The 20,775-nt window shown below is 35.0% G+C and overlaps 1 protein-coding gene across 3 annotated transcripts in view; it reads right to left on the reverse strand.

Moving 5' to 3' along the window:
- Nucleotides 1-2,589: 2,589 nt before the first annotated feature.
- LOC105193776 (lutropin-choriogonadotropic hormone receptor) overlaps nucleotides 2,590-20,775 on the reverse strand; it is a 156,796-nt gene continuing 138,610 nt past the window's right edge. The window contains exon 10 of one of the 3 annotated variants that reach the window (XM_039450115.1): nucleotides 2,590-4,217. In XM_039450115.1, coding sequence (XP_039306049.1) covers nucleotides 2,803-4,217 — 1,415 coding nt within the window. In that variant the 3' untranslated portion in view covers nucleotides 2,590-2,802. The remainder of the gene's footprint in view (nucleotides 4,218-20,775) is intronic. The other 2 variants (XM_039450114.1, XM_039450113.1) reach the window with 2 other exon arrangements.

Genomic DNA, 20,775 nt, shown 5'->3' on the forward strand with positions numbered 1-20,775 from the left:
ATCGAAATTGTCAACATTCATTATGCAAAAAATGTAACAATATCTGTTGATTAAAATACACGAGATTGGCAGGCGACAGTGAGCAGGTTTATCGAATGTGTTGACGACAGATTGACGACAAAAACCCAAAAGATCTGTTTTCACTAAAGTCGTTCATTTGACTCGAATAGTACGTGACACTACTATACAGTGAATAGATACAGTGAAGATTTACTTCCCGTAAGTAAAAAGCTGCACGTGATGGAATAAAAGATGCAGCATTATGAGATTTTTCACTCATATTCTAGTGATTTTGAAGTAATTTTGAAGACAAATAATCAATTGGATTCACATACAAAGAAAAATAAGATGCATTTTGACAATGCAATTTTTAATTTTGTAAAAATGAATGCAAAGATATTGATTTGTTCTGATTTTTTTGCCTTTGGAGACAGATTTGGTCTGTATTTGTCACCATTCTGTCGACGTAACTGGCGATTTAGTCTACGTTGGATCAAATCTGCGCTTGTGGTAAACAGAGTTTTTAAACGAGTTTGTTGGTATCTTCGCAGAGGATGCCTTTGCCAGATTTGCTTTGATATTGTCTTCAATTTGTTTTCAGAATATGTTCTTCAGATTTAGTTCCTTTTGAAGACCAACTGAGAACATAGTAGACTTTAGTTTTGGCATTACATTTTGTCGGTAACAATTTGAATGGCTATTTTTATTGTTATTTTGTACGATTTTCAGCGTAGATTGAGACCAATGTTGGTCAGAAATGTGACGTCTCTCCAACATTCTCTTAATACTTATAAATATTACGTATTGAATATATATAAAAACGCAAATGTGTCAATCTTTAATCAGATTATCTTCAATGCACTAATAAAAATACTAGTAATAAAATATCAATGTTGTTAATCATAGTCAATAGAGATGTGAATCAAGCATCTGTAAGATCGAATCAAACCAAATCTTTTTAATTCAAGTACAAATCAAATCAAATCAAATTCAAATTAAAGATTTGTTCGGATTTACGCTATATATTAATTTAGATGTAATAAAGTAATGAAATATATACGAGATTAGAACGCCTGTGTCAGTTACAGCGGTTCTTGCTGCTGAATAATAATTTTAAATTTTTATAATTTCCAACTCAAACTGCGCGCCGCATATTGGTCGAACTTAAAACGCAGTCATGACGCCTTTCCTATCTGAAAAAGTCTATGTTAAATTGATAGTTGCATCTCTCGAAGTTTATTTTTGACGTTTTTCCGTAATGCTAATTGGTTTTCCCGCTGTGCTTACTTTGTGCGTTACTGTCATTGCGGACATTTTGACAATTATGTGTATCAAGGCTTAATGTGTGTATATTGAGTAAATATGTAATTTGTAAATTACAAAAACTGTGTAGGGCGCGCCTGTCTTGTTAGTCAGATTAAAAAATGAATTATATTGAATCACAATGGTTATTTGATACAGTTATTCGAACTTACAAATGATTGATTTGTACACTTCTACTAATTTCATTGTTTTTTTCTTAACATTAATACAATATTTTACACGAATATATGGTAAATACAATTTATCCTGAGAAAACACTTTTTTATATGTATATAATTATATATAATTATCATATAATTTTCATATGTAATATATATATTTATATAATTATATATTGAAACATATATATATATATAACATTTTATATTTACCGTAGAAGTTTATATATAATATATTCTATTAATGTTAAGAAAAAAGTAATACGGGGGAAAAATTTTTTTATATATAATTATATACAAAATACGTATAATTATAGATATATAATTATATATAAATATATATGAAAATTTCATGGTAGTTGTATATAATTATGTATAATGATTACTTATAATTTTATGTAATCGTTATACATTATTGTATATAATTATATATGATTATACATTATTTTATACAGGATGATCCAAAAAATCTGCTCATACTCTCATGGGTTGATAGAGCAAATGAAACTGAGAAGAAAAATCCTTTACCATTTTTCCAAATTCGCAATAGTTACCGAGATAAAAATTAATAAATTCGGCAAATGAGCATGTACTTTCCCTATCCACTGCACGCGGGAACCGTCCGTCAGTCGCCAAACTATAAGCAACCGCGGCAGATAGCGCGGTGAGGCGGGTAAGACAGCCATTGCTGCTTCTTCCTTCTCACTGCGTCGCCTGCCGCGGCTGCCTATGGTTTAGCGACCGACAGACGGTTTCCGCGTGCGATGGGTAGGGAAAGTATATGCTCATATAGCACAGAAGGCTGCAGAAATATTGTTGCAAAATTGCTGCAACATTGTAACATTGCTGTAACGTTGCAACAATATTGTTGCAAGTTTTGTGCTGTATGGGTGCTTATTTCCAGGTTTTATTAATTTTTTCTCGGTAACTATTGAGAATTTTGAAAAATGATAAAGGACTTTTCTTCTCAGTTTCACTTGCTCTTTCAACCCATGAGGGTATGAGCAGATTTTCTGGATCACCCTGTATAATTATATATATTTTAATATACATATATAATTATATGTATATAATTATATATAGACACATATTTGACAAATAATTATAATTTTTTCTGTAATAGTGTCAAGAATATAATAATGACTCGTTAATTTTTTAATAACGTTAACGGTAACGAGTTACTTCTAAAGTAACTTTGGTTAATACTAAAGAATTTGTTTATCAAAAAATTCGTTTTCTCGAGAGTACATTTAAAAAAAAATGCGACGCAGATTACATATGTATAATACATAAAAATAGATACAGTTAGAAATTGAAACATTTAATTTGTCGGTACATTTTCGTCATCTTGTTGATCGCTGGTCTCAGCCGCCGAAGGTATCGTGGCAAGTAGTCTGACGGCTAGTCTTCCCGGAGATCCTGGAGGCTCTGGCTCCTGGATTGCTAGTTGACGTGTCAGTCGCGGCTTCGGTCTGATTGGTCTTGGCGTATTGCGCGTGCTAATTTCTAGAGAGGCACTGGATCTCGAGATGCGCCAGGTACTGGTGCTGGCAGTGGTTGCGGAACCAGAAGAATCGTTACGCGAAGAGCTTAAATTCGAATCCTGCGACGGTTTCCTGGTAATCAGCCAGGAGGAGGTCCTTCGTTTCGGATCCAGCAGTCTGAGCGGAATACCACAGTGATGTGTCTGCCGCCAAGAATCCGATCTAGATGAGGAGAAATTCTCGCTGGACGACACCGAAGATGCCCGTTTGTGTTGTTTCTGTTGAATTTGGGCAATCTGATAAGCGTACTGATCGTTACGCGCGTGTCGTGGTCGGGAATCGCGTGTACACGGCCAGAATATTCCGGCGCTCCACCAACGGTAAGACGAACAATGGCTCCCAGTTTCCAAAAGTCTTGAGTTACAGGCGCATGTTTGCGCCGTTTGTAGTCCCTGGTTCTCTCGCGACGATCGATCGACAAGACTGTTCGTGTTGGCGGGCGTCTGCCGATTGCTGAAATTTGAGCTGTGCCGGCACCTGCCGATACCTCGGGTTACACGTGATTCTTCGATCGCTTTGCATATCAACACGCAATCCTTTTTGAACTGTTTCGTAAGGATTGCGTATAGAAAGGGATTACAGCAAGAGTTGAGCGGTAGCACGAATACCGCGAAAACTTTTGCCTGTTCTAGAGATACCAACTGCAGTCCAAAGGTTGCCGTGAGAGAGAAAAAGGCTATCGGTGACCAGCAGAGAAAGTCTGTGAAGACGAGCAGCGCCATTCTCTTCGCTATTCGAGAATCGTTGGAGTTCCACGCCTGGGAACCTCGTATTGCACAGTACATTTTCAAGTAACATCCCATTAATATCAGAAAAGCCACTCCGTTAATGAGCATGAGAAATACCACGTATGCAAGTGCCGCGCTGCCGTTAGTCTCGAACGGCAGGCAAATAGCGAATTTTCTATAATCTGAAACTCCCAACAATGGCAGACTCGCCATGGAGAGAGCGAAGCACCAACCTATCGTCATAATGTAGCCTGCGTGCTTCAATGACAGCCGTTTGTTCAAATGCATTGCGTGTGTTATCGCGTAATTTCTTTCCAGAGTGATCACAGCAAGAGTATACACGCTCAGTTCAGAGCTAAGGACTCCCAGGAAGCCGGCCAGCTGACACCCGGCCGACATTTGCCATGGAATAGCGTACATTCGAAACTCTCCTAACGTCGACGCATCAACAACAGCTAATAAACCTAAAAGAAAAAAAAGCATGTATCTTTTCATCTATTTCTAAAATGTCTTAAAATTTGTCAGATATAATTTGTAATTTCTTTATTTTTAATTCTCTTATTTTATTTTTATTTTTCTCGAATCTCTCTTTTTCCTTGTCCTTATTAAACCTCAATTACTCCTTTAATGCTTTAGGATAATTGTTATTTTTGCATTAATTTAAACTCTATCTAAACCATCTGCAGCTTGGACTGCATTATACACTCGTCTTTGTGCAATTGATCGATTATTTTGATTGAATTTCTATTTCAATTTCCTTATTTATTAAAAACTCTCTCTCTCTCTTTCTCTCTCTCTCTCTCTCTCTCTCTCTCTCTCAACAAATGCATTGCCCTAACAAAGAATCAATATTTTGTTTATAAATATCTAAAGTTATTAGAAGCAGAGTTAGCATTAAAAACAATTATCTAAAAATGATTGATTCTTTAGTTCTTTTTCTGTTGTACTTCTTTTATTGAAATCTTTTTTTAATAAGAGATTTAAACTATTTTATAATTATATCACATTTCTTACAAGATATGTTAATTATTTTTGAGAAATAACTTTAGGGTTAAATCTAATTGCTTTAAGCAGAAGCTAGAAAATTTTGCTAAAAAAATTAAATCACAAAAATTGCTTTACATAAAATGTGTACCCTTACAAAAAAGAACTATTGCCGGCCGTGTGATTATTACACGCGGCTGTGTGATTATTACTAGTGGCTCTGTAATTATTAAGGCAAATATTATTGCCTCTATAATAATTACTGGCAATGGAATACAGACGGGTATCACTAGAAAGACCACTGCATATATAATAACTACTGAAGGTACGAATTAAACGTAGATATTATTGAATGTCGCTCATGATTAAGGTGATGCTAAAGTCGTCCTTTTTTACCGACCGACCGTTAATTTTCGGGCAAGCCGTTCTTCTAATTGCATTTACAGATTTAAAAATCCTTTTCCACAATTAAAGTATAGACAGTAATGTATAATGGATGCTATATAAAGATAAGGAAAACAAAAAAAATTGAAAATAATTTTCCAATTTTTTTCGTTTTCATTATCTTTATATAGGTTCCATTATACATTACTATCTATACTTTAATTGTGGAAAAAGATTTTTAAATTTGTAAATGCAATTAGAAGAACGGCCCAAAAATTAATGTTCGGTCGGTAAAAAAGGATGACTTTAGCATCTCCTTAATTCTATTATATATGTATACAGCGTGTTCCATTTTAAAAACGGCCCTCGATAATTCTTCAATGAAGCATTTTCAGCAAAAATGTTTCAGACAAAAGTTGTATGATTTCGAGGGGGACATAAGATGATGTCATTAATTTGACTTTAAATAGTTGCTTAAAGATCATGTAAAAGTCACTTTCAATTTTTTAAATGGAACTGCCTACTTTTTATTGCATATTTTTGTAGCTTATCTCAAGACTTTTCCAAAACATTATAAATAAATGTTTTTTTGTTAAGTATTTTTCGAGTTACAAGACTTGATGAAAGTTACAGTATTGCCGACATTAACATCACTCAAAGTGTACCACGTGGAGGTTGCCTGGTAGGATTACACCTTTTTTGTGTTCAAAGATCGGAGGATGATCCAACCAGTCAAGGTAAAATTAGTCAGTGGTCCAGCCGGTGGTACTGTAAATTTCAAGTCGTAACTCGAAAAATACTGCTTATGAAAGTTACAGTATTGTCGACATTAACATCACTCAAAGTGTACCACGTGGAGGTTGCCTGGTAGGATTACACCTTTTTTGTGTTCAAAGATCGGAGGATGATCCAACCAGTCAAGGTAAAATTAGTCAGTGGTCCAGCCGGTGGTACTGTAAATTTCAAGTCTTGTAACTCGAAAAATACTTAACAAAAAAACATTTATTTATAATGTTTTGGAAAGAGACAAACTACAAGAATAAGCAATAAAAAGTAGGCAGTTCCATTTAAAAAATTGAAGGTGACCTTTGACGTCAAATTGATGTCAAGTGACAATTTTGATGTCAAAATGACAACAAGACGGCAATGTGCTATCTGGGACATTTATTTCTAAATTTTAAAATTTCTAACATTAAATTTTAGTATAAACTGAATAACCTAATTTAAGATGTTTAGCAGAAGATTATTATTATTATTATGAAGAATCAGCTACATACATTAATGAGTATGATTCTAAACTGAGATATCATTATAGATATACACTTCAGTTTGCGAAATCACGTATAACTTTATATTATGAATTGCATGATACGTTTTGAAAAAATGTATTTGAGTGCAAAATTATAATTAATGACAGCTGATGAAGATCAAGTAGATCAGAAATATTCCGTTTTATTGTATTGTTACTAATATCAAAATATAATATACTTTTATTACATCTAATAAATTTGCTTGTTTCGGTTTTTTAATACTTTTAGAATTTATTATTATTATTGTTGAGATCAATCTTTTCAATATCTTATATATTTTCAAAACCTTCACTTTTGCTGAATATTGCATATTTTGATGAATAATGAGATCATTCATTACACCTGTTAGAGAAGAATACAAAAAAGAAGCCTTTGATTTATCTGTTTAGAATTCAATAACAAAGAATGATTCAAAAATATTCAATATGAGAAAAAATGCCAATTTAGGTTTTATCAAATTATCATTAATAGTATCGAGAATTATTTTGCAAGTGAAGATATTCATGTCTATCTTTTTTGCATTTTTTTTAACTTATCAATAATATTAATACATCGATCTGTTATTTGTTTGTTATTTAGTCATCTAACAACATAAAATTTCAAAGATAACAATCTTGATTCTGAATAGAAAGTATAATCTACTCTGCGAGAAGAAAGATTTTTAAATTTACATATATAATTCTTAAAAACTCAATAATTTCCACTCAATTGTTCTACAATTTATTTTAAAACTATTCATAACAATATTTAAAGTTATTCATAACATGGAGTCCACATGAACTTATAGACATCAAAATAGAATCATTTGGATTATTGTCGGAATGAAGAAAAAACTAACAAAGGAAAGATCAAGCGACTCACCCTAGAATTTTGACCCCAATTTTTTTAATTATTGTAAAGATGAAAAAAAAAGTTTACGTTTCCCGGCATTTGATCGAATAGGCCTTAGTTTCGAAGTAATAAATTTGTGAAAATTAGCTTTACCGCGGCGTACCATATGAGCCTTTCCGGTATCTGCTTTCTCAACCAGTGCAGTTGGCTTCGTGTGTTAGGTGCTTGCTTCACAATCCTAAAATCCAGGTTCGCTCCCGGAGGTGAGCAATTATTGTTTTTTTTTCTTCAATAAGTGTGTTTATTTTGATGATATTGATATAGTATGCAAATTTCTAAAACAGAAAATTTAATTTAATATCACATTCTAAACATTAATTTAAATTTAATTTGAAGGGAATTTTAATTCAAGTAATAATATTTAAAATAATAAATAAATAATAATAATAATTTATAAGTTATTTGAAATGGATAATATATAAAGGCAACGTATTTAAATTTTCAAATTGTTTAAATTTTAAATTTAATTAGAAATAATATTAACAGTATTTTAAATTTTTGGTTTTTAAAATAATTAATTGTAGAAGAAGAATAAACAAACATAAAAAGAACATGATATAATAAACATGTGATATTAAATTAATTTCCTGTTTTAGAAATTTGCATACTATATCAATATCATCAAAATAAACATAAATAAAACACTTATTAAAAAAATAAAATTATTGCTCACCTCCGGAAGCAAACCCAGATTTTACGATTGTGAAGTAAGCATTTAACGCACGGAGCCAACTACACTGGTTGAGAGAATAGTTACTGGGAAGACTTATATTGAACGCTGTGGTATAGCCAATTTTCACAAATTTATTACTTCAAAACTAAGACCTATTCGATCAACCGCCGGGAGACGTAAACTTCTTTTTCATCTCTAAAATAATTATAAAAATTGGGATCAAAATCCTAAGGTGAGTCACCTGATCTTCCCCTTGTAAATTTTTAATCAATTTAAAAATTATATTAAGCCCATCTATGGGAACTTGTAGTATTTGTTTTCAATTTAAAGCTTTCAGTTCACTCTTAAACATATTCCAATCAGCACATAATATTTTTTAAATGTTTTTTTAAATATTTATTTAATATTAATTATTCATTGTACAATTCATTATAACAATAATATTTATTAAACATTTATTAAATATTTGTTTAACATTAATTAAATATTTAAAATAATGATTTAGGAAAAATATTTATTTAATATTTATTTAACGTTTATTTAACATTTATACAGGGTGTCACAAAATATTCATTTATGCTCTCGTGGGTTGATAGAGCAAGTAAAACTAAAAAGAAAAGTTTTTTACCATTTTTTAAAATTCGCAATAGTTAGAGATAAAAATTAATATAATCGGCAAAAGAGCATATACTTTTTGTACTCACTGCACACGGGAACCGCACGTTCGTTGCCAAACTAGAGAAGGGAGAAGCAGCTGTCTTACCCACCTTACCGCGCCGCCTGCCGCGGCAGCCAATGGTTTGGCGACCGACGGGCGGTGAGTAGGAAAAGTATGTGCTCATTTGCCAACTATATTTTTATTTTGGTAACTATTGCAAATTTTGAAAAATAATAAGACTTTTCTTCTCAGTTTTACTTGCTCTATCAACCCACAAAAGCATAAGTGAATATTTTGTGACACCCTGTATAAATGTTAAATAAACGTTAAATATATATTAAATAAATATTTTCTCTAAATCATTATTTTAAATATTTAATTAATGTTAAATAAATATTTAATAAATGTTTTGTGACACCCTGTATTTCGTTAAATACTTATTTAAAATAATGATTTGGGAAAGTATTTATCTAAGATTTATTTAATATTTATTTCACATTAATTTTTCATTTGGGTTAGAGTTTTAACCCCAGCGAGAAACTGAGTCAGAGCAGACGAGAGAGGGAGCAAACAAACTTGCTTGAAAGCTTTGAAATGGTAACCCCATCATCAAGCTTTGAATACTATGGGTTAATAACCCGTATGTCCGAGATCTAGTTTATTACTGGTTTAGTTTATTACTAACTTCTACGAATTGCCGGACTGTCCATGCGTTAACAACTTTTGCTATGAAAACTCGGACTAGATTCCGATGCTGGAATGTGCGTACGATGTTGGAAGAGTCTCGTTTAGCCTAAATTATTAAAGAAATGACATCTTACAAGTTGGAATTACTCGGCCTTAGCGAAACCAGATGGAATGGCTCAGGAGAACTCCACGCCGCAACCGGAGAGATGCTTGTCTACTCAGGTAGACCGGAAAACAAGAACCACGAACAAGGGGTTGGAATTCTGTTTTCAAAAAAAGCAAAGAAGAGCTTCTTAGATTGAAAACCGGTATCGCCTAGGCTGATCACAGTGAGATTTGCAACACGCGCAAGACCTATCACTTTTATACAATGCTATGCTCCAACGGAAATGGCCACGTCGGAAGAAAAAGAGGAGTTTTACTCCTCCCTCATTGCGACATTGAGCGCCGTGAAGAAATCCAATATTATAATCCTGATGAAAGACCTAAATACTAAAGTCGGCAATAACAATGACGGTTATAAATAAGTGATGGAAAAACATGGTCTAGGTGCAACGAATAACAACGAAGAGCTCCTCGTCGAAACCTGTTCAAATCACAGTTTGGTTATAGGTGAAACTACCTTCTCCCATAAATCCATACATAAAGCAACCTGGGTTTCACTGGATAAACGTACCTTTAACCAGATTGATCATATTGCTATTAGTAAGACATGGCGAGGATCGTTATTGGATGTACGTACCAAACGTGGCGCGGACATAGCTAGTGATCATCACCTACTTATTGGGATATTCAGACTGAAACTTGCGGCTAAGCACAAAACAAGCGCCGACAATAGGAGATTCAAATACAACCTACATTGGCTTGCCAACCTATCAGATCCTAGAAAGCTTCAACACTACACTCGAGGAAAAGCTAGTAAAAGAGACGAAGATGGCTTAACCTCCTCAACATTGTGGGAGAAAATAACAAACATCTTTCACAAAACCAGCAGCGTTATTCTTGGCAAACTACAAAAAGGAAGAAAATTCTAGATCTCTGAGAACACTTGACAACTAATTGAAGAACGAAAAAAACTTAAAGCCAGAATCAATCAAGCCCATGCGGACATTGAATGTAACTGGTTACTTGCAACTTATGCCCGGGTAAATAAAGATATTAAGCGTGAAGCGCGTTATGACAAACGGAAAGGAGTTAACAAACTGGAAAAGAGGGCCCAAGCAGCTGCTCAGACAAAAAACACCAGGAAACTGTATAGAATCATCAAATGCCTAGCTAACAAAAACTTTGCTTAAACCTAACCCGTTAAAGACAAAAACGTTGAACTGGCTTGCTCCACCGAGGAGCAACTCCGTGTATGGACGGATTATTTCAAAAATACCCTCAGTTCTCAACCCAATCAGAGTGCCGACGCACTAGCTCTCATTAATGATCGGGATGCCCAGGCGCAGCAGGCTCAACCCAGAATCAGCTCACAGCTGCCATCGCTGGTGGAAATAAGCAAGACGATAAAGGACCTTAAAAACAACAAGGCTATTAAAATGTAACATTGCTACTATCTCCAACATCCTCAAACCAATAATTGAAGATTTGGGAAACGGAAAAAATTCCTGATGAGTAGAAGGAGGGCGTCATTAGTTACCAAAAAAAAAGAGATTGGTCATGCTGTCACAACTGGAGGAGTATCACTCTATTAAACTCAATCAATAAAATCATAGCCCACTTAGTTTTGTCTAGAATCTCCCCGGCTCTTGAGCCCTCATTACACCAAGAACAAACTGGATTCTGGCCACTACGCTCATGCGTAGACCAAATAAGCACCCTCCGTATCATTATAGAACAATCCAACAAGGCGCTCCCCCCTATACCTCATATTTGTCGACTTCAAGAAGGCCTTTGATAACCTTGAACATATAGCTATATGGAATACTTTGCAAGACAAAGGAGTACCATCAAAAATTATAAACATCATAAAAGAGTTATACCATGAGGCTCACTGCGGAGTTTTCGATCAAGAAAAAAGTGGTGATAAAATATCAATCCATATCGGCGTGAAACAGGGCTGTATCCTTTCCCCCCTAATCTTCAACTTAGTGCTGGACGCTGTGCTGAAGAAGGTAACAAAAAAAGGCGAGGAATAAATTGGCGCTTCCATGACCAACTAGAAGATCTTGATTATGCTGATGATATCTGCCTCTTAGCCCACTTTCATAAGGGCATACAAAACAAGCTCAACGACATTGCCAAAAAAGCTGTCAAGGTGGGCTTAAGCATTAATGCAAAGAAAACAAAGGCGATGCTGATAGGTATCTCAAATAGAGCCGCCTTCCGAGTGAATAACGAGCCTATTGAAAAGGTAAAAGAATTTTGCTATCTCAGCAGTACAGTGACAAAAGACAAGGGCTCTCTGACTGATGTCGGAAGGATTTAAAAGGCCTCAGCTGTTTTCAGCATGTTGCATTGCGTATGGAGGTCTTCCCACTATACCAACGCAACTAAGCTCAGGCTCTTCAATACCAATGTAAAATCGGTACTATTATATGATTGCGAAACATGAAGAACGTCCAAAGAAATAACAAACTGTCTGCAGGTATTTCTCAATCACTGTTTACGCAGAATCTTGCGTATATTCTGGCCTAAAACAGTCACAAACGTGAACCTACTCAAGCTAGCCAACCAAGTAGAGGTGGATCTGGAGATCAGGCGTTGTAAGTGGCGTTGGATTGGCCACATCTTGAGACGACCTGTAAATAATATAAATAAGATGGCTCTGGATTGGAACCCTCAAGAAAGTCGACCAAGGGGCATCATGGAAAAAATCGATTATGGCGCAGGTGGTAAAGAGTGGAAAAACCTGGCCGAAGATCAAAAAACTAGCAGACAACAAAGTGCGCTGGAGGCGTTCGTAGAGGCCTTATGCTCTACAAGGGAGTAACAGGACTTATATATAATTTTTTATTTGAAAAAACATTTTTTAAAAACATTAATTTAACATTTATTCACCCTTAATTTAATATTTATTTTACATTAACTTTCATTTAAAAAAACATTTTTTTAAAACATTAATTTAACATTTATTCAATATTAATTTAATATTTACTTTACACTAATTTTTCATTTAAAACAATAATTCAAAAACATTAATTTAACATTTATTGAACATTAATTTAATATTAATTTAATATTTACTTTTTTTAAATAAACGTTTTTTAAACGTTTATTTAATATTGTTTAAGTATTTATTTTTCATGAATTATTTAATTGAAAAAATGATTTTAATAAATTTTTAAATGTTCATTTAATATTTATTTAATATTTATTTAACATTACTTTTTTACTTATTTTTTATCTCTATAAATTTATATTTATTTATTATTTATTTAACGTTTAAACTATTTATTTTTCTTTTATTATTGTGTAAGGTAATTACGCTGTGTATTAGCATTAACTATTTAATTTACTGAACACCTATTATGTTATCTGTCAAATGTCATACATGGCTATGACAATGTAGAATAACATTCATTCATTGAAGTGTATTGGCTGATGACGGACGTTTCATTATACTTGTATTCTGATTTCATATTAAAGTCTAATAATTATTCATTAACTTAGTGATTCATTAACTAAATGGTTATTTATCACCGCCTCTTACAACCATTTTCAGAAGTGCGATAAAGGTTGCCTTCCCATTTAATTTCGTAAGAAATCAGGCTTTTTTCTTTGAAACAATTTTCCTGTCCTTCATCAGTTGAATATTGCTCCTTGATGACCGTCTTAGTTACCGATACATATTTGACGTTTAAATCGACATTTTGAACGGATCTTTTCGGGATCACGTGTAAGTGATTAACGGTACGTTTTGTGTAAAAGTGACGTAAAACCCGGTCTGAATTCGCGTGTGTTGTGAGTGGTGCTTTCACGTTTCGGAGTTCAAGCAGTGTCATTGACGTTTTTTAAGCGGTCGACATCAGTGGTCGTCTGTAAACATCATATATCAACGGTGATCGTCTGTGATCGACGGTGATCATATGTGAACGTCTTATATCAGCAGTGATCATTTGTGATCGTCGGTGATCATCTGTAATCGTTGTATATCGGTGATCGTCTATGAACGTGTAGTGTCAGCGGTCGACAACGGTGATCTTCTGTGAACGTTAGTGATCATGTAGTGTCAGCGGTTGACGGTGATCTTCTGTGAACGTCGGTGATCGTATGTGAACGTTTAGTGTCAGAGGTGAACAAGCGTTGTCATCTGTGATCGTTTACATTATCGGAGTTCGTGCGTTTGACGTCGGTGATCGTGCAGTCTCTGTGGCGTTCGTGCGGAGTGTCGTAACTAAAATATCGGGGACCTTACGTAGTAGAAAAATATTTAAATAAAAATAAATATATAATAATGGATATACCAGATTTTAATATTACGGCTAAACCATACAATTCAATTTTTTCACCTGATAGAATGAAACCGTGGATTAAGCCTGCAATATTCTAAAAGATCTTTAAAAATTTTTTTTAAGAATATTCAAAAGAAATAAGAAATTATATTTAAAATTTGAATATTCTTTAAGAAATAAAAATAACTTTAATCTTATGCGTTCTTTCTTTAGTTAAAGTTTAATCATATATGATGTATTAAATTGTTTAGAGTTTGTTTTAAATTTAAATTGTTTAACTTTGAAGTATTAATTAAACATTTGAGTCGAATAAATTTGTTTAATGTAAAAAAAGACATGAATCCATTAATTTTAACATTTTCAAAAAATTTTTTTATTGCAAAAGTTTTTAAAATGTTTTTTTTAAATATTGTTTTGCTCATTTATGCTTCGATTCGAAGAAAAACGTTTCTTTAACGTTCAATAAACGTTATTTTCTGGAAATGTTTAAAAAACGTTTTTATATTAAAAAAACATTTTTTTAATGTTAAAATAAACATTTTTTTAATGAAAAAAAGGCATTTTAACCCATTATTTTTAACATTTTTATAAATGTTTTTAAAAATATTTTCTAAATGTTTTTAAAAACTTTTTTAAAATATTGTGTGTTGATTGGGATGTAAAAAATTTTTGCAGTTGAATGGTAAGTAAGGAAAAGAAGCTGAATCAAAATATCTTACAGATTTTGTTTTATGTTTTACTCCAGGAGCCAACTGCAATATCAATTTGTTGAGATTATGAGCTCTTGTTTTAATTTTCATTAAAATAAGTGACAAAGTATTCATTCACAATAATATCTTCCAACAAAATATCATGAAAATAAGGTGCCAAACCATAAACAGTCATATATGCAATTTTAAATTAGCTGAATTGTAAATGAGTTGTTATGGAGTTGTCAAGAAATGTTTTGAAACATTTTTACGAGCAGCCGCGCATTTAGATACACCCAATCCATATAGAAATTGACATCCAATGGATGTCTATCATCCTTCCATAGATGCATGAAGCTTTATCTCCATGGTGAAAATCAGATAGACATTCATTAGAAGTTCATGAAATCTCCACACTCCATTCGATTTTCCATCATGGAAGTCCGGTAGATCTCCATTAGATATCTTCCATTATGGAAATAAAATCCCATAGAGATATGGAGGTTTAATGGACGTCTTTCTGATTTTCACTTTGGAAATAAAAGTCCATGAATTCGTGGTGGTAGAATGGATGTCTAATGGACGTCTGTCTGCTTTTCACACAGGATATCATAAGATATCCTACGTATCCTACATATTAATATCTTACGTATCCTGCTCCGTAATTTTTGCGACTTGGCAACACTGGCGTTGCTAGGTAAAATCTAACCTTACCATTAAAAAGTTTGACAGTTTGAAATATGTTTTTTTTATTAGAAACGTTTTGTCATACAGAGGCTACTTGTATTGTTCACAATGACTTAAAAATTGTGTCTCAGCGAAAAAATCGAATTAACACGAAAATACTTTCGTGCGATGATTTTTTACGACTTTTGACGTGGATTATCGAGACAAGAGTGCATCGGTCAACTTGCTATCACTTTTAGCAATAAAGGACACAAGGCCACTATTTGTCGCTGGTTTAATGAATTCAATCGTGGTCGTAGTTTGCTCACCAACGAACCTCGCGAAGGTTGTCCAAAATCAGCTGCTGTGCCAGAAAACATTGATGCTGTGCGTGAACTGATAATGCAAGATCAACATGTGACATACCGTAAGATTTAGGCATCCTTGGGTGTTAGTATGAATTGCATACAAACGATATTGCATGAACATTTGGTCGTAAAAAAAATTTGTTCACATTGGATCCCGCATAATTTGACAATTGCTAAAAAAAAGGATCGTGTGAATTGGTGCAAAAAAATACTGAAGAAATTTGATCGAGGTGCGTCAAATGCCGTATATAATCTCTACACAGGTGACGAGTCATGGAGGGATTTTGCGGCGGACAGTCGAACCGTGCGGACGTATTGCGATTGTTCTCTCGCTGAAATTGTGAATAGCGGTACGACACCCCTAGTAGCACAGTACATTGGCTTTACATTGGTTAACATTGGCGAAACATTGGTTATGCTGGGAGTACATTGGCCAATATTTCTCAATGAAGAGCCAATATTGGTCATAGAATTAATTGCACATGTATTTGTAATATTGCTTGCCAATTAATATACAATATTGCACTTACGAGGTGTGTTCAAAAAGTATCGCGAATTTTGAATTTTCGCGGGTTACGTATATTCGAATTTCGATCTTTTTGTGGCGTTATGTTGGTACTCATGTCTCTCACTTATGCCGACAAGCTCGGCCATTTTGAATGTTCACTTAATTGTTGACAGCTGCTTTGCTTGCACGTGTTTTGGATCGTCTTCGATTTTTACCTATTCAAAAAAATGGATCAAAGAACCTGTATCAAATTTTGTGTGAAAAACGAAATTAAGTGCGCGGATGCATTCCGAATGTTGACTGTGGCATACGGAGAAGCTACCTTGGACCGAAGCAACGTTTATCGGTGGTACAAAATGTTCTCAGAAGGCCGAGAAGATGTGAACGACGAAGAGCGTGCCGGACGCCCGAGCACTTCAACAACAGACGAAAAAATTAATGAAGTGGAGAAAATGGTATTGGCCAATCGTCGAATCACCGTTAGAGAAGTTGCTGAGGACCTAAACATATCGATTGGCTCGTGCCATTCGATTTTTATCAATGATTTGGGCATGAGACGGGTCGCCGCGAAATTCGTACCAAAATTGCTCAATTGCGACCAAAAACAGCATCGCATGAACATTGCTAATGAGATGTTGGACTCTGTCCGCGACGACCCAAATTTGCTCCAGAGGGTCATAACTGGTGACGAATCGTGGGTTTATGGTTATGACGTGGAAACCAAAGCTCAATCATCTCAATGGAAGCTGCCGCACGAACCAAGACCGAAAAAAGCGCGCCAAGTTCGGTCGAATGTGAAAGTTTTGCTGACAGTTTTCTTCGATTGCAGGGGCGTGGTGCATCATGAGTTCTTGCCACAGGGTAGAACGGTCAATAAGGAATATTACCTGCAAGTTATGCGCAATTTGCGCGAAGCAATCCGCCAGAAACGCCCGGATTTGTGGAAGAACAAAAATTGGCTTTTGCACCACGATAACGCCCCTGCTCACACATCGTTGCTTGTGCGCGACTTTTTGGCCAAAAACAACACACTAATGATGCCGCAGCCACCGTATTCCCCAGATCTGGCCCCCTGTGACTTTTTCTTGTTCCCTAAACTGAAGAGGCCCATGAAAGGACGACGTTACGCTACGCTTGACGAGATAAAGACGGCATCGAAGGAGGAGCTGAACAAGATAAAAAAAAATGATTTTTTGAAGTGCTTCGAAGATTGGAAAAACCGTTGGCACAAGTGTATAATATCTCATGGGGATTACTTTGAAGGGGACAAAATAGATATTCATGAATAAATAAATAATTTTTGAAAAAACACAAAATTCGCGATACTTTTTGAACACACCTCGTACATTGGAAATGAATTGGCTAAGATTTGCCAATCTGAAGCGAATATTGTTTTTTAAAGAAACGGTAATGTGCTGCCAATGTTACGAGTCAACAATTGTACAATATTGCATTTACATTGGAAGTGCATTGGCCAAGATTTGCCAATCTAAAGCGAATATTGTTTATTAAAAAAACGCTAATGTACTGCCAATGTTACGAGTCAACAATTGTACAATATTGCACTTATATTGGAAGTGCATTGGCCAAGATTTGCCAATCTAAAGCGAATATTGGTTATAAAAAAAAAAAATATTAATGTGCTGCCGATGTGCTGCCAATTTTACGAGTCAATAATTGTATTGTAAATATTATCGATAGACAAAATAGGTCCATAAATGAAGAAACCTCAATCTACATCCCAATGAGTAAACAATATTTTTTAATTGTTAAAAAACAATTATTTAAAATTTTTTATATTTAATTTAATTATTGTATTATATTGACATATATTTTCTAATTGCATTTTTACTCAAACAAATAACAGAAAAGTTATTTCAGATACTATTCCGCATTTGTGAAATTAGTAAAAAAACTATAATTTTATATTTGTTTATACAAATAATGTGCTTTAATTATATATATTCCATTTTTTTGATAACGTATATTGATCTGATCTACCAGTTATATACACGTATCAGCACAAAGTGTTCACAGATCATCAAGAGGGATCAGTTCGCAGCGATCACACAGGTCAAGCAACGTTCACCGGAGTCGCGACTTGAATGGGTGACCGCTTGGGTCCAAAAAAAATTCGACTAATATTGGTTAAGTCCAATATTGATTAAGTAAGATAAAGTGTCAACCTTTTAATATTGAACCAATGTTAAAAACCCAATGCACAACCAACATATAATATTAGGACGGGATCCGATAGCTCACGGTGCAATAGCCCACCAACCAATCATCTTGACTTATCTAACCCAACCAACTGAAAAACTCTATGCATCAGCTGCTGTAAGTGGTGATGTGCTATAGGTCCCGTGTACTATCGGGATCTGCCCATAATTGTATTCATGTTTTTTTTTTCAATATTGGAGCAATATTGCAACTCCAATATTGGTTAAATAAGAGTTGATATTATACTCTGCAATATTAGACCAATATTGAAAATCAATTCACACCCAATATAAAATATTAGGTTTACATTATTTCTCAATATTGGACCAATATTTTGTGCTACTAGGGACGGTTATATGAGAGTGGGGAGAGATTGCGGGAAGGACTGTGCAGGGAGAGGGTGAGCCTGTCGTCCTCTCCCTGTCCACAATAGGAGATCGCCGGCGTCCTGGCGGCAACAAATATGTCGCTATCAGCAACAGCTCGCTGGTGTGGTTGAATTCCCCTCCCCCCATTTTTAAGGAAGGGGGGATAGCCGGGAAGAAACAGTGGGGAGAGGGGACTCTCACAGCGCCGACTAGATCGGACAGAGGGCTTTACCCTTTCCACTGTTGAGGAGGTACGCCTCGGGCGGAATCAGTGGCGGGGTAGTTGCCCGATTGATCCGTTTGGAGCTTGGAATGCGGGAGTGCAAACCTAGGGCTCTTTATAAGAGCCCGTCGCACCTTCGGCATCCTGGTTCGGGCGACTGAGGCTCGATTTCGGTCGAGTCTCGGTCGCTAACTCCGGAGGAGGTTCTCTGCTCCCGAGCGGGAATCCGTTTGGGCTAGGACGGATCGCGGTGCATCCTAGTTTGATCCCGTGATCCGTCCCGAGGCCAGACGCCGGAAAAAGTTTAGTGAGTATGCCGGCCACGCCTAGGTTGAAGAATCTTACATACCCCGCGTCCTGTCCCCAGGTACGGGGACTTATAAAGGTGTTTCTCAACTTAAAAAAAAAAAAAGGTTTCCCCGGCCGGACGAGGGAGCAGATTTAACCCATATACAAAAGACGAAGTTAAAATGGAAGTAGGCAGAGGGAAGAGAAGAAAGGAGACGACGGTGAAAGAACCGGGTGAGAGCGAGACAGAACAAAAGGAAAATTTCGCAGTGGAGATAGAAGAAAGCAGCGATAAGATGATAGATGTTTGAGAGTGTGCTAAAATATTAGGTATGGAAACAGATCAAATTGTAACGTTGGAAAATGGCGAGATGCAAGGTTACTGTTACGATAACGGAAAATTCCAATGAGATGAGGGATATGGTGCGTAGAGAAGGGGAAGGACATGTTGGTCCAAGTCGGGAAGTAAACATGTTTACGAAAAGCAATAGAATAGAAGTTTAAAGCAAATATAAAGGATAGGTCGAAAAATGCGAATTATGATGTGACAACTAAACGGGACACGACTCCGATGTGCAACCCAAATGGAAGTTCAGATGATGGTAATATGCAGGAGAAATATGTAGAGGGGGAATTAAAATTTATGAAAGATGTTGAGAAAAGTACTTATGACAACTTGATCAAAGCAATTAATTGAAGATTTGATAAATCTGTTAAGGGGGAATGTAAAATTAAATGCAGGATATTGCAAGATTACTGTTCCAGCAAAGGTAAAAATAGTATTAAGATATCACTATGGTGTAATCAGAATCTAGTCCGGTCGAGTAGCATAGACATGTTAAAGTACAACATTGCAATATTAACTTTTAAAAATGCAGTAGAGGCAAATGATTGTCTAGATAAGCTCGAGAAGCAGCCTAATAATTGGCTGCAGGGCTTTATTAAATTTTCAGCTTCTTTTAGCAGAGGTGTAATCACCGATTGGCCATACGATATCCCAGAGTTATGGGATAACATCTTGGAAAAAAAGGATATCTTCAAAATTGAAAAAATGAAGAGAAGAGTCTGGGATAAAGAGATTAAAAAAATTCCGATTACAATTTACAAATAATTTTATAATTATGATGAAAAGCAGTAAAATTAAAGACAGGATCAAGATTTTTGACAATTTCAATATTGGATTGAAAATCAGGCCGTGGCACCGGTGATTCAATGTTTCAAGTGTTTCAAATTTGGCCACGTTAAAGACAAATGTAAAAATGAGGCTAGATGCATAGTGTGCGGGGATCTAATGCATGGTGAATGCATTAAATCCTTAGCATGTAGAAATCGTGGTTGTGTTCATCGCTCTACTAAGAAGAGCTGCCCCGTCGCTCTCAGAAACAAAAAAATAAAGACGATTATGACATATATCGTTCTTTGAAGCAGAAAGGTTGTTAGAAGACAGTTTTCCAAATCAAGAAACAACAAAGTATGATAGATATACTAATCTTTCAGCGTGGCCTAAGATTGCGAGTAATAACAAAGAGAGAGAGAAAGAGACTGGCAGAAAACCTATTGACTCCTCAAGCAACGTACACAATTTGATTAAAACTAAGGAAAATAGAGAAATAATAAATTACCAAGAAAATTACAGGAACCTTAGTAGAGATACAGAACGAGAGAGACAAGAAGAGAAAAGAAGAAGACAGGAGAGAATAGAAAGAGA

Source organism: Solenopsis invicta, chromosome 5, assembly GCF_016802725.1.
Source record: "Solenopsis invicta isolate M01_SB chromosome 5, UNIL_Sinv_3.0, whole genome shotgun sequence".
NCBI lineage: Eukaryota > Metazoa > Arthropoda > Insecta > Hymenoptera > Formicidae > Solenopsis > Solenopsis invicta.